Source organism: Gorilla gorilla, chromosome 1 (assembly GCF_029281585.2).
Source record: "Gorilla gorilla gorilla isolate KB3781 chromosome 1, NHGRI_mGorGor1-v2.1_pri, whole genome shotgun sequence".
NCBI classification, from domain to species: Eukaryota; Metazoa; Chordata; class Mammalia; order Primates; family Hominidae; genus Gorilla; species Gorilla gorilla.
The window spans coordinates 98,267,107-98,282,579 of NC_073224.2; the positions used below are offsets into that span (position 1 = coordinate 98,267,107).

General features: G+C 37.2%; 1 protein-coding gene across 2 annotated transcripts; it reads left to right on the forward strand.

Annotated features, from left to right (window-relative positions):
* Nucleotides 1-5,420: 5,420 nt before the first annotated feature.
* OR6Y1 (olfactory receptor family 6 subfamily Y member 1) lies at nt 5,421-15,272 on the forward strand. Of its 2 annotated transcripts, none has more exons than XM_055374673.2 (2): nt 5,421-5,560; nt 10,283-15,272. In XM_055374673.2, exon 2 carries the CDS (start codon nt 11,711-11,713, stop codon nt 12,686-12,688), a length of 978 nt encoding a protein of 325 aa, XP_055230648.2. In that variant the 5' UTR covers nt 5,421-5,560; nt 10,283-11,710; the 3' UTR covers nt 12,689-15,272. The 2 variants fall into 2 exon arrangements, with proteins under 2 accessions (XP_055230648.2, XP_055230651.2); XM_055374676.2 differs by having other exon boundaries at nt 11,705-15,272.
* Nucleotides 15,273-15,473: the final 201 nt, after the last annotated feature.

Genomic DNA, 15,473 nt, shown 5'->3' on the forward strand with positions numbered 1-15,473 from the left:
TTTCCCATTGGAAGATCACAGTGCTTTGGATTTATTATTCCTCTACTGTGAGAGCTTCCCATAGTGCATTAATTGGTGTTGATGGGTTTCTAACTACTTACTTCATAGATTTCTTCAAATATTCTATTTTACTCCAACAACAGTGCTTTTAATATAAAACATGCTTTGCAAATGGTTCTTATTTGCAACTCAGTTTCAGTTAAGAAAATAAGTGGTTGTTTTTTGGTTGCCTGGCCAAAAGTGACCTCATTTTTCATTGCTAGGATAACCTAATTTTTTGAAGCTGAAAACATGCCTGACCCAGGCAGTAAACCTACATCTCTGCCATACAGTTGATATCTCAGCTTCTCTTGAAACTAAGACTGGCTATGTATCTAATATTTTCCCAATAAAACATAAGTGGAATTCTGCTGGAGAGGTTATCTTTTAGAGAGAAAGAGGTGGCTGGTGCTCATGCTAGCACTGCCCCTTTTCCTTTTCTGAACCTGGATTTGATGGCTGGAACTCCAGCAGCCATCTATAAGGTAATAAATATGGGAGGAAAGTTCAACACACTAAGGCTAGAGATGCAGAAATATATAAAAATCATGGGTGTTTAGTAGTATGGCTGAAAAATTGAACTAGGTTGGTGCAAAAGGAATTGTGGTTCTGGACTGTGAATTTTAAACCATTATAACTAGGCTCAAACACATCTTTATTAACCAAAATAGGAACCATTACAACCAACACATTTTTGCCAATGAGAAATATATTTGTTTATTCCATGCTTCAGGGTTTGATGAACTCTTGGAAAGCATTTTCTGCATCCTGCTGATTGTGGAAGTGTTTTTCCAGCAAAAAGTTGTCAAGATGCTTGAAGAAGTGATAGTTGTTTGGTGACAGGTCAGGTGAATGTGGTGGATAAGCCAAAGCTTCATAGCCCAATTCATTCAACTTTTGAAGCATTGGTAGTGTGACATGCATTTGGACGTTGTGGTGGAGAATTGGGCTTTCTGTTGACCAATGCCGGCTAAAGGTGTTGCAGCTTTTGCTGCATCTCATCGGTTTGCTGAGCATACTTCTCAGATGTAATGGTTTTGCTGGGATTCAGAAAGCTGTGGTGGATCAGACCGGCAGCAAACCACCAAACAGTGACCATGACCTTTTCATGGTGCAAATTTGGCTTTGAGAAGTGCTTTGGAGCTTCTTCTCCATCCAACCACTGAGCTGGTTGTCACCAGTTGTTATATAAAATCCACTTTTCTTCACAAGTCACAATGCATTTGGCCCAGGAACTGCTAACGAATGTACAGTGCAGCAGTAGTTCAAGAAGTTTTCCAAAGGAGATGAGAGCCTTGAAGATGAGGAGCATTGTGGCTGGCCATCAGAAGTTGACAACAACAAATTGAGAGCAATCATCGAAGCTGATCCTTTTACAACTGCATGAGAAGTTGCCAAAGAACTTAACGTCGACCATTCTATGGTTGTTCGACATTTGAAGAAATTGGAAAGGTGAAAAAGGTCGATAAGTTAGTGCCCCATAAGATGAGTGAAAATGAAAACAAATAGTCATTTTGAAGTGTTGTCTTCTCTTATTCTATGCAACAACAACGAACCATTTCTATCAGGTGTTATAGTTACTGTCTCCTTAACGTTGCAATTCAAAAGCCTAGCCAGAAAAAATCAGGTTATTTTTTTCCAGACATGATATCTGAAATTCCAGTAACTACTACTGAGGCTGTTTTATTTTATTTTGAAGCACCTTGCTTTGTTTTATTTTATTTTACTTGATTTTGTTTTGTTTTCTTTTAAGATTCTTAATTTGCACTCAGTGCGGCCAGCTTTTCACCAGATAAAGGTAACAGAGAGGGAACAGTAAAGTAGCATGCAGTGAAGCTTATCATGATTTATTTATTTTTTTTTTTTTGGCCATCTAATTTGTTTTTTAAAAAATTGAGTGCGTAGTAGTTGTATATATTTATGGGACACATGAGCTGTTTTGACACAGGCATGCAATGTGAAATAAACACATTGCGGAAAACGCGGTATCATGATTTTTTGAATGAAATTAATCTTTTTTAAAATAGCAGCACTATTCATCCAATTGACTAAAATGTACTTGAATTTAAAAAGAAAATAAAAATTTTGTGTTTTTTATTTACAAGACACTTTATAGAAGACACAAGACATGATTATCTGCTTCTAAATTTTTGTGACTTTAGAGAGAATATAGAAACTTTACAATTTTCAGAAAGAATTACCAAATACTAACACAAAAGAAAAATAGGTCCCTAGTAAATTTTAACTTACTCATTTAAAAATTACCCTCTTTCTTCTCATCAAAGATAAATGCATAATCATTCTGAATATTTCCTCAGAGCCAAACTTCTTACAATATATAAGCATGTGCTTTTTGTCACTCTACTCGTAGATGTAGTCTATCTATTGTTTTTTAATATTAACTTTTAAAATGATTTCTTGACAGAAAATAATAACAAACAGATTATTTTTTTCATTTTAAGCACTCATAGTTCTAACTACATATTTTTGTGTTGAGAAATGATTATAAACCAAGAAAAGACCATGTTTTCTTTGTATTCATTCCTCAGTTCACAATACTAGTTAGGAAGTTTTTTTAAAAGATCTAAGATAGTAATCATATTTTTTTCTACAAATCTCCTCACAATAGTACTTAATCAGCCAGGAGCTTCTACGATTCCTTATTTTCCTCTCCACTAAAGTTACACATTTTTATTCATTTAAATAGAATGGGACTCAGCTCATTTCCTCATTGAGCAGATATTTTAGGTGCCTACTATGTACCAGACATTGTAGTGAAAAGCAATGACTTGGGAGAAGTCTCTCTCCTTGAGAATCCTTAGTCCAGTAATTTTTAAATAATTTTTAAGAGTCTCAATCATTCTATATTTCATCAAATTTTACAAATTAAGTTAACAGAACTTATTTAAGAAGTAGCATACAGTAGGTTCTGTCTCTACTTCACATGAAAACTGGAAAAATGAGATGATCTCTTGATGAAGAAGCCAGTTAACTCATGAGTCACTTAGTCAGAAACAGCTTCATTCATTGTTTCTTTCAAATATATTAAAAATTTCAAAAATGGCAAAAATTCTTATGCTCATGTGCAAGTAACTTATAAAGGAAATTGGAAATTAAATTAATTTTTCTGAACACCTTCTATTTGCTTGACATAATACAAATACTCACACATAAAAACATGTATTTGCATGGCAAGTGTTATTCTAAACAGCTTACATATATAACCCATACCATCATCACAATAATTCCAAGAGATAAGTACTCTTATTGTTTTATTTTTCCAATTTAAAAAAAAAAAAACTGAGAGACAAAATAATTTGCCCAAGGTCATGTAATAGGACATGGATGAGCCAGGATTTGAACCATGGCACTCTAGCTGCAGAGTCTTTACTCGGAGCTGGTACTCAAGATTAACCTTTGGTTTGATGTATCACCTTTTAAAGATGAAGAATGTAATACTTCCAGAGGTTTGAGAACTTACTTACATCCGAGAGCTGACAAAGAGCAATACAAATCCATGTTTTGCTGACTTGAAAGCCATGTCCTCTTTCTTTTACGTTTCGCATCAATTTTTAATTATCTGTATCATGTTTTCCTTATTTCAAGAGAATGGAATTAAAACTGAGTGGTATTAAACCTATGTTTCCTACTTACTGAACTTTAGGTAATAGGAAATAGGACACAGGTTTAATACCACTCAGTCTGAAACTCCTCTGTTATCAGAAGAGGTTCTGGTTCTTGAAGTCTATCATCAAATTCCTAAGGGCTGAGTAAAACTATTACAGTAAAACTATTTGAAAAGAGTAGTGACATGTGACCAGAATGGCTCCTGACACTTAGAAGATACTCAATACATATTTATTGAATGAATGGTCAGGTTCCTATAGAATGGTAACACAGAATATCACCACAGAACCAGTAATGAGCTAAGAGACTGCCTGGAAATAAATGAAGTGTTATTCCAGTTTTCTATGGGAAAAACTTTCCGAAAAACTTTCCTTTTTAAATTTTTTATCAAATTGAAAAATGGTGAGGAGTAAAGAGTGGTTACTCCTAAAAATATGAACTAGGCTGTTTGGAATCTGACAGGTTTTGTTATTTTCCTTAGGGGAATTCTGTTATTTTAAAATAAAGAACTTAATTTTTTATTGGGAGTTGTTATTCTTTTTTGGCTAGTTCTCATCTTTCCCAACTCCAGAAAAGCACAGTCTCCTACAGTGATCAATATCCTTCATAGTAGTGCATATCAAAACCCAACAGAGCCTGCTCACTTTCTACTATAGTCCTGGGTCTGTGGTTCTAAAGCTAATTATCCTGGATGTGCAGGTATCCAAACCCAGGAAACAACATATACACCTAAAGAGATAACTGTCCTTTTCCATGCCAGTTTATTTTCCATATAATCTTATTGTCATTTACGTTCTCTGAGTATCTGTATGCTTCTGAATGTATACTAGTTGTAGACAATAAGAGTAAATACAGGCCGGGCGTGGTGGCTCACACCTGTAATCCTGGCACTTTGGGAGGCCGAGGCAGGCAGATCACAAGGTCAAGAGATCGAGACCCTCCTGGCTAACACAGTGAAACCCTGTCTCTACTGAAAATACAAAAAAAATTAACCAGGTATGGTGGCGGGTGCCTGTAGTCCCAGCTACTTGGGAGGCTGAGGCAGGAGAATGGCATGAACCTGGGAGGCAGAGCTTGCAGTGAGCTGAGATCGCGCCACTGCACTCCAGCCTGGGTGACAGAGTGAGATACCGTCTCAAAAAAAAAAAGAGTAAATACATAGCATGTTCTACTTTTTAAAAAAAATACAGATATCATCTGAATGCAGTGTATTCATCATTCACATCTACTGAGTTACTGATGCATTACAGTTACTTTTGTGTATACTTATAAGCACAATATCTGAGTGTGTTTGGAGTTTGCAAATGTGCATGTGCTCATACACTTGGGTTCCCGAATAAGGAAGTGTACTTATCATTTTTATTTTCTGAATTACTTGGGTTATAGCACTGTCTTTTTCTGGAAGACCTTATTTGTGAGATTGTTCCTCAGAAAGAGGACACACACACAAACACGCACACACATTTCCCCTCGCCACCTTCCTCTTCCCAAGTCTCGTTGGGGAGGACAGGCAGTGTACTTCCAGCCAGTCTAAGGTCTCTTTTGTGCCTGGAGACTCCACTTAGCTTGCTAGCTCTTCCTTAATATCCTCCCAGATCCCCTTGAGCCCTGGAAAGGCCAAATATGTTCCTGAAGGCTGTGCCTCTTGGGAGGTCCCTTGTGAATAGAAGGGAGTTGGTTTGTCTCCTCCAGTAGCTTGAAAGCAGGCAGAAGCACAAATAGCTCCATTCTGTGCCTTCTTCAAGCAGAGACAGAATCAGACTTGCCCAGGAACTCTCTAGGCTTATGTACATTGTTCTTCTCTTGGTCTACATGATTTCTTCTCTTTTCTCAGTGCAAGCTGGCCATCTTTGATAAAGCTAGGTGGGAAAAGGGTTATATTCCTGAGAAAATGGTGAGTTGAAAAAAAGACTCAGATATTTCCAAAGGGGAATTTAGCCGTCTTTTAATTATTTATTTTTATGAAGGAAAGTAGGGAATAATTGAAGATAAGTTATATGTAAATTACTGATTCATCCAAAATTTTATTTTATTGATTTTTAAAGATGGTTTGTCATCTTTAAGCCTATAATGGGTAGTGATACAACAAGTTACAGATGGAGAGGAATTTAGTATATATATAGATTAGTTCCAGTTCAACAAAGATTTTTTTCAGCATCTATGTATAGCTAGCCATATGAAATATGTTAACGATTCAGAAATGTAGTGTAATATGGATTCTCATGTCATTTTAAGACTCTACTGTGATAACTTACTCCAGGTGAAATAAGCCTGAGTATGAAAATTTCCCAAAGATCTGTTCTGAAGATGCCTCAAATTAATGCATCTGCCCAACTCTGCCTTTCAAAGCACAGATTCCAAATCTACTCTGACATAAGGGACAAAAAAAGAGAAAACGGAATAGGGGATGAAATGAATGGACCAGTGTAGATGAATGAATACATGTATGCGAGAAGTGGTGGGTAGAACATAGGTATGTGAGTAAGCATGTGTGTTTTATGTTAAATAAGAGCAGGGACTGACAAACAAAATGATGTCTGGAGGATCGGATGGCTTATAATATTATTCCTGCTACTTTTTTTCTTTTATTTTTAATTAATATGTATATATATAAAATTGTACGTATTTGTGGGGTATATAGTGATATTTTGATCCATATAATGAACCATGATCAGATCAGAGTAATTAGCATATTCATCACCTCAAACACTGACAATTGCTTAGTGTTGGGAACATTCAGTATCCTCCTTCAAATATCTAGCTATTTGAAACTATGTATCATAATATTGTTAACTACAGTCATCCTACAGTGCTATAGAACACTAGAATTTCACTTCTAGTGATAGTGCCATAGAGCAAGAAAAATTCCCATAGAGCAAAAAAATGCATCACATTATGTGACCACATTTATTTTCAACTTGAAATCCTGAAATAAACTGCAAAGATTAATCGTACTCAAATGAGACCCATGGAAATTAAGCCACTTTTCCCAAAGGACCTAGTTGGAAATTAAATTATTTCAAAATACAAGTCATGGTTTTGGAAAGTTATACAGTATAGAGGATCAGGGATATGAAATAGATATTTTTTCACTAAAGTCTTCAAAGCCAACTGACAGTAGAAACGGAGAGGTGCAGAGGGGCTTACTACATAGCAGCAAGGCATTCTGTCCTACCACAAACCTAGGAGCTGTTACACATATCACCCTGAAGCATATTTGTTCCTGAAAGGGCCTAGGAAAAAGGAGCTGGATTAGAATTGTATCCCTTTAAAACTGATTTGAAGGAGTAAGAATGTGTCCCTACCCTTTAGAAAATGCCTATTGAGGGTCCAAGACCCTCAATGTCCACCTCTGGCTAACCTACACTTTTTTTTCTCACCTCCCTGCAGGAATTAGTAGAAGACTAGACTGAGCACAAGTGATTGCTTTGTTACTTCTTTCACTACCTATGTTCCATTTTTGAAGACTTCTGAGACCCTCAGTTTGGCCAAACCAATCCCCACAGAGCTTGTATGGCAATTTTTAAAATGCCTCCATTACCAGGAGCAATTTGACCATATACATTTTCTTCCCTATACCTCATTTTCCCACAAACAACAGAGTAGGTCATTTCCTAGACCCATTATTATCCTGGGCTCATTGCCCACTAGCTGTGGGAAAGGTCATATCCACCCTCCCTGGGAAATCAGAAAGAGAGCCTCTTGGTCCTCTCTGGTGGAAGACTCAAGGGGAAAAAGAAGATATTCTTATCCTCTGATTCCAGAGTGAAACTAAGCCTTAAATACCAATTGTATTTTCCATAGCCTGATGATATTTGTCCCCATTAAATGTCCCAGTTAAGCTGGAATCATCCAAAGAGGATGATCACAAACTTTAGGGAACCGATAAACTGGCTACATATATATATACACACACACACATATATATATACATATATATATATGGAAATTGAGTGGCTTAATCTAAAAAAGGAAAGACATTATGAGACAGGGGTAATGGGGGTGATGAGGGGGACAATTGGAGGTTTAATGGACCTTACAGCTATTTTCAGACAGTGAAGTCTATCCTTTGAGAACGTGATGAGACTTACTTTCAGAAACAGAACCAGGACCCCTGAATGTGGGTGCATTGGGTTTCAGAAAAGAAAGGGTTCCATCTCCCAAATCAAAAGTTTCTCTTATTTAAAGTGCGGCTAGTTTTATAGATACTGGATTTCCATTCCTGGAAAAAATCAGGCAAAGTCTGGGTGAATACTTGTGTCTATACATTGGTGATTCACAAATGTGGTAGGGAGCTAAATCATATTACCTCTCAGGTTCTTTGCAGTCCTACAATCCTGTGTTTCTAGAGCTGAAGGATCTCATTCTACTTGCTTAGCAATGTGTTTGTGTGTGTGTGTGTGTGTGTGTAATCAATACAATGGACAAGCAATCGTGAAAGCTAAAATATATATATTTTTTGAGAAAATCATAGTTGTAAGACTCGCACTAACTTTTATGATTCTATTTAAATCAGGCTAAAACTTAAGATGATTTGTCCTTCTTGAGAATTGGGTCAGATAAGTAATTAATTTGAATGAAGTGTGTGAGATAACAGCGAGCCACAGAAGGAATTAAATTGAATGAATTGTATAAGACAATTGGGGATTAAAGCTTGACAGGGACTAAAATGTAATCATTAATAAATTGCTACTCTGCCACTATATAGTTGTTTAAACTAGAGAAAATCACTTAAATCACTCTGGGATTTCCTTATCTGAGGAAAAAAAAGAAGTTTGAATTAAAATACCGCTGATTTTAAAATGCTGTTATTTCATGAGACAAGTCCACAATGCATGACTGAGAGTTGGCTACAAGAAAAAGTGAGATGGTTTAACCTGCTGCTAGGTAATATGTTTGAGATTCAGAGTACCGGAACCTTCAACTGACTCTTGGCTCTCAGCCTGGCCCTTTGATTCTCCTTAAATTTTCATTCCTTGCATAGAGTGCCATTCAAACTATTTTTAAAGGTACAATTTAATTCTCAGAAGAAAAAAAAGCCTCACCCAATTCATAGATCATCCTCTACATACTCATACACAAAAATCAGTGGATTATAAAAAATAAATTTGCTGTTTAATTTCAATTCTGCCATTAAGCAATTTAGCTGCGTACCATTCAGCTAGACATTTAATATCTTTGGGTCAAGTCAGCACTGTGACATTGGTGCTAACTCCATGATGGTGAACATCAGATAGAATGATATGAATGTCTTTCACACACACAAATGTGAGTTATCATCTGGCAGTAAAGATGATTCCATATATTCAGCGTAGCCTCCTCAGAATCCAGTTGCTATAAAACTTCCACTGGAGGGAAGGCTGTTAACTATGTGAGCCTTGCTCTCTTCCTCACAAGCCTGCCCAATGGACTGTCTAAACAGTCTGAGAAGGCACTAGGATGTGACTCAGACAATCTAGCCCTAGAAATTAGGAATCTAGACCCCTTACTATATCCACAATGCATGTGCCTTTTGATAAAGCACTCTACCTCTTTATACATTAACTTTCACACTTATCAAAATATAATTCTATATATACATATGTGTGAATAATTTTGAAACTTGAATGTCAGCATATTGTGCTTTGAATTGTTTTCCTCTTCTGCTTGACTGCTAGGGACCTCAAAGCTAAATTCCATGCTCAAATGATAAAGCTGCTTAATCAGATGTTCTTTATATATACTGTATACTCCCTTTCCTTTTTATTTCCTTGTATTTTTACTTTGTGGAGCTTCATCTGGACTCTGCTGGAATTAGAGGAAGAATGAATGAATGCATAGTTCTGTGAAAATATCCCCCAATTTATTTAGTTATTCTTATTCTTAAAATTAAATTAGATGTTTTTATTTCCAGCTTCATGTCTGAAGCAGCTACCCGAGAATGACAATATCTATTGCCAAGGAATGGAGAATATGTTACATTATTTAGTAGAATTATTCTAACTATGCTTTTTAGGCTAGGCATCTTCTACAGGACACTGTGGGTGATTCCAAGAAAAGAGGACATTAGGGTATAATGTCTTGCCTGTAGTTTTCCAGAATATTTTTAAAAAATAGACACAAAGATTAAGCCCAAGGACATGGCTCTGGAGACTAGTATCCTATTACTATGGACCAAGAAAGTGCCTCCCAAACAGTAATACTACCCTCAATAGCTAGAAACATGTTCATTTCATCAATTCATTGAAAATGGTGGTGATGTAGTAAGAGAGAGCAAGATGGAGACTGGCCTACACTCTTCACAAATAGATTTTAAGTTGGTTTGAATTTTTGGACTCAAAGATATTTTTTTAAATCAGGATGAAGAAAAAGATAAGGAGGATTCATAAAACTTACCTTGCTTGTAAGTCCCACTCTCACACTGCCTAGTGAATACCAAGCTGCAGTGAGCAAGGACAAGTTTTGTGTTGACTGTGTGTGTGTTTGTGTGTGTGTTTCTCAGGAACTGTATTCCAACAGAAAAGAAAATTATTTGCATTTACACTATTATATATTCTTTGCCTTTTCTGGGTTATCTGTGTCCATTTCCCTCTCTCAGAAGGAATAATCCTGCCTGTCTATTCTGCCTTTCTTTCAGGAATCTAAAGCTGAAATCTAAGTGGGAAGAGGAAATGGATAGTATGGGCAGTAGTTTTCTGGCTCTGCAACCTCATGATCATTCCTTAGAAAAAAAAACCCTCCCCTAGTTGTCCTACATATTTATGCCATAAAATAGAGCTGTTGAGAAATGGGGATCAAGAGTGACTGTGGCTCTGGAGAAGAGCAGAAAAGAGAATTGAAGCAATAGGACACAGAGCAAGACTTGAAATGGGAAGGTGTTTAGTATTAATAGGTTTGGGAATGATTATCAGCCTAACACAAAAAGAGGTCACACATTTTGCTAAATTAATGAACAGAAATGCAGAAGAGTCACTAATAGAATTCTTGCTTGTTTTCTCTGATATTACTCCCAACAGATTACGGTTTTTAAATTTATTACCCTTGGAAAGGTCCCACAGTCCTCTCCCTTTTTTCATTAACAATGGCTGCTGTTTGCACCAGTTTTTTGCTGTTTTCGGCAGGGGTTGAAGTTGGGGTGGGGGAAGCTTTGTGTGGGGTGGAGTGTGTGTTGTTTTAAAAGGAGGAGGAGCTATGTATGTGGGATAAGTAAAGTAGCCTGGAAAGGTAACAGCAAATATCATAGGAACTGAATTTAAACTCTAAATCCCATTTGATATTCACAAAATGTGAACCCCATTGTATTATCCCCATTTTAGAAATAAAGTAACTAATATTCTAAAAGATTATGTGGTATTCTCACTTAGCTATACAAAGACAAAAGTTGGATTTGAATGCACTTTTGTCAAACTCCTAAGCAAGCATTTTATACAATGGATTGTACTGAAGAAACTATTACCCTTCATGTTATCCATTCAATTTTGTTCTCTGAAAAGCTGGTGAATAATTGCATCAAACCTGATTTTGCTGTTAATCCTGTGGGTATGCTCAACTATTGCTTCATTCAAGCTTAACCACATTGTTAGACACAAGCAAGAAAGTTCTCTCCATTTTACAGATAAGTGGGGTCATGCAACCACTCCAGAGTCACACAAATTGCCCCTAGAGAATGGGTAGTTGGGCCTTCTTTCTCTTCTCCATATTCAGCAGATGAGGATGTTTTGCCTGTAGTGAAAGGGTGGTCTGGAGACCATTTATGTGCCCAAAAGTGATATATTGGTAAAGCACAGAACTGGGATTTAGAAAGTTATAAACTCTATTTTGTATGACCTTGGACAAGTTACTGTTCTTGAGAAAATCTGAAAACAAGTTAAAATATAAGCTCCCTAAATTCCATCTTTTCTCAAAAGCTTTGGTTCTCTTCATAATTCAAGAGGCAGTAAGATAAAAAAGCAGAAACCTCCTATTGTGATAAATTTGCTGGTGGTGGGCTCTATCAATACAAATAACCATAGACTAGTGCTTGTGTCATGGAAGGAACTGACTTTGTCTGTGCCCACAGCCAGTCATGACCACCATAATTCTGGAAGTAGATAATCGTACAGTGACAACACATTTCATCCTTCTGGGGTTTCCAACACGACCAGCCTTCCAGCTTCTCTTTTTCTCCATTTTCCTGGCAACCTATCTGCTGACACTGCTGGAGAATCTTCTTATCATCTTAGCTATCCACAGTGATGGGCAGCTGCATAAGCCCATGTACTTCTTCTTGAGCCACCTCTCCTTCCTGGAGATGTGGTATGTCACAGTCATCAGCCCCAAGATGCTTGTTGACTTCCTCAGTCATGACAAGAGTATTTCCTTCAATGGCTGCATGACTCAACTTTACTTTTTTGTGACCTTTGTCTGTACTGAGTACATCCTTCTTGCTATCATGGCCTTTGACCGCTATGTAGCCATTTGTAATCCACTACGCTACCCAGTCATCATGACCAACCAGCTCTGTGGCACACTGGCTGGAGGATGCTGGTTCTGTGGACTCATGACTGCCATGATTAAGATGGTTTTTATAGCGCAACTTCACTACTGTGGCACGCCTCAGATCAATCACTACTTTTGTGATATCTCTCCACTCCTTAACGTCTCCTGTGAGGATGCCTCACAGGCTGAGCTGGTGGACTTCTTCTTGGCCCTCATGGTCATTGCTATTCCTTTTTGTGTTGTGGTGGCATCCTACGCTGCTATCCTTGCCACCATCCTCAGGATCCCTTCTGCTCAGGGCCGCCAAAAGGCATTCTCCACCTGTGCCTCCCACCTGACCGTCGTAATTCTCTTCTATTCCACGACCCTTTTCACCTATGCCTGTCCCAAACTCATGTATGCCTACAATTCCAACAAAGTGGTATCTGTTCTCTACACTGTCATTGTCCCACTCCTCAACCCCATCATTTACTGTCTGAGGAACCATGAAGTAAAGGCAGCCCTCAGAAAGACCATACATTGCAGAGGAAGTGGGCCCCAGGGAAATGGGGCTTTCAGTAGTTAAAAAATGTATAGATTCCTTTCAGGCTTGAACTGAGAGATGATCACTACACGCTTTCCCCCTCAGTCTTGTCTTTGGTTATCCCCCAATCTCCAGTACTGTAACACTGCTCTCCTCTGTGTGTGTGTGCATGTGTGTGTGTGTGTATACACAATCATGACTGGAGAAACATGTTCTCAAGAAGTAACCTCTGGTATCAGGCTGAGAGACAAGTTTTAAAAATGTTAGAAAAGCTATTTGAAATCAGGAAGAAAGACAGAGAGAGAGACAGAGAGAGTGGGTGGTAGGAGGGAGGAAAGGAGGAAGATGAATACTTTTTCCACACAACTTATCAAAATAAATGCCATACAGGACAAACAATTAAATATAAAGAATAAAACCATCGTTCATCTCTCAGGTGGTTAGAAAAGGGTTTTTAAACACTCTATATCGTAGAAGTAAAAGAAAAAGTTCAACATAAATTAATGCCTGTTAGGCACAGTGGCACATACCTGTAGTCCCAGCTACTCAAGAGACTGAGGCAGGAGGATCCCCTGAGTCCAGGAACTTGGGCCCAGCCTGGTCAACATAGGGAGTCCCCATCCACTTCCCTCCAAATAACATAAATGACTAATTTGTTAAGGCGTTTAAAAACAAAAGATTAAGTTTATATCAAATAACAAAGTGAAAACTATTACTAATTTTTATTATTAATGTTATAATAACATATACCAAACTTATATATTAAAAAACACTTTAAAATAAACTTATAAAAATTAAACTCTCAATGGAAAAACAAGTTAAGTATATAAACATAATTTTAAAAGTAGGTAGTTGTTATGGGCAAAGTTATGTCCCACTCCTCCCTCCCTCCAAAAAAGTATGTAGTCCTAACCCCAGTCTCTCAGAATGTGACCATATTTGAAAGTAGGGTTTTTATAGTGGTAATCGAGCTAAAATTTGACTGCTAGGATGGGCCCTAAGACAATATGACTGGTGTCATTATAAAAAGGAAAAATTTGGACACAGACACACACAGAGGAAAGACAATGTGCACACACACAGGGCAGAGAGCAACCATGTTTCTGCAGTAATGCATCTATAAGCTAAGGAAGAAGTATTGCTGGCAAACACCAGAAGCTAGAAGCAGCAAGGAAGGATGTTACCCTAGAGCTGAAAGAGAGAGAGAGAGAGTATGGCCCTCCCAAGTACTTTATTTGTGATTCCTAACATCAAAAATACTGAGACAGTATTTGGTACTTTGTAATGGCAGCCCTAGGAAACTAATACTGGAGCCAATAAACCTCAGTAATTTTTAAAAAGATATTAAAACACAAAAATTGACAAATGGGATGTAATTAAACTAGCAAGCTTCTGCACAGCAAAAGAAATTATCAACAGAGTGAACAAACAACCTAGAGAATGAAAACATTTTTGGCAAACCATACAACTGACAAAGGTCTAATATTCAGCATCTATAAGGAACTTAAACATATTTACAAGATGAAAACAAACAACTGCATTTAAAAGTGGGCAAAGGATGTGAACAGACACTTTTCAAAAGAAAACATACATGCAGCCAACAATCATATGAAGAAAAGTCTCACTGATCATTAGGGAAATGAAAATCAAAACCACAATGAGTGGTTTTATTTTATTTTATTTTATTATTATTATACTTTAAGTTTTAGGGTACATGTGCACAACGTGCAGGTTTGTTATATATGTATACATGTACCATATTGGTGTGCTGCACCCATTAACTCATCATTTAGCATTAGGTATATCTCCTAATGCTACCCCTCCCCCCTCCCCCCACCCCACAACAGTCCCCGGAGTGTGATGTTCCCCTTCCTGTGTCCATAATAACAGCCATTCTAACTGGTGTGAAGTAACGTCTCGTTTCGTTACCATCTAACACCACTCCGAATGGCTATTACTAAAATGTAAAAAAATAACAGACGCTGGTGAGGTTGTGGAGAAAAGGGAACACTTATTCAATGTTGGTGGGAGTGTATATTAGTTCAATCTATGTAAAAGACAGTGTAACGATTCCTCAAAGACCTAAAAACAGAAATACCGTTTGACCCAGCAATCCCATTACTGGGTATATACCTAAAGGAATATAAATCATTCTACTATAAAGACACATGCACATGTATGTTTATTGCAGCACTATTTACAATAGCGAAGACATGGAACCAACCACAATGCCCATCAATAATAGACTGGATAAAGAAAATGTGCTACATATACACCATGAAATACTATGCAGCCATAAAAAAAAAATTAGATCATGTCCTTTCCGGGAACATGGATGGGACTGGAGGCCATCACCTTTAGCAAACTAATGCAAGAACAGAAAACCAAATACCACATATTCTCACTTGTAAGTAGGAGCTAAATGATGAGAACTCTTGGACACACAGTAGGGAACACAGTAGGGGCCCATTAGAGGGTGCAGGGTGGGAGGAGGTAGAGGATCAGGAGAAATAACTAATGGGTAATAGGCTTGATACCTGGGTGACAAAATAACCTGTACAACAAGCCCCCATAATACAAGATTACCTATATAATAAACCTACACATGTACCCCTGAACTTAAAATAAAAATTAAACTAAAAAAATTAAAATTTAGACAAGATTAAGATACCCAAAAATTTTAATTGGTTATTTATGTGAGATATTATCCATCACATAAGTGACATAAGAAATTGTATAATACTGCCTGTGGTTACATAAATTATTTTAAACTCTGGAAGTCAATTTAGAAATAGTTCCCTTGTCTCTATAATTTCAAATATAGGAG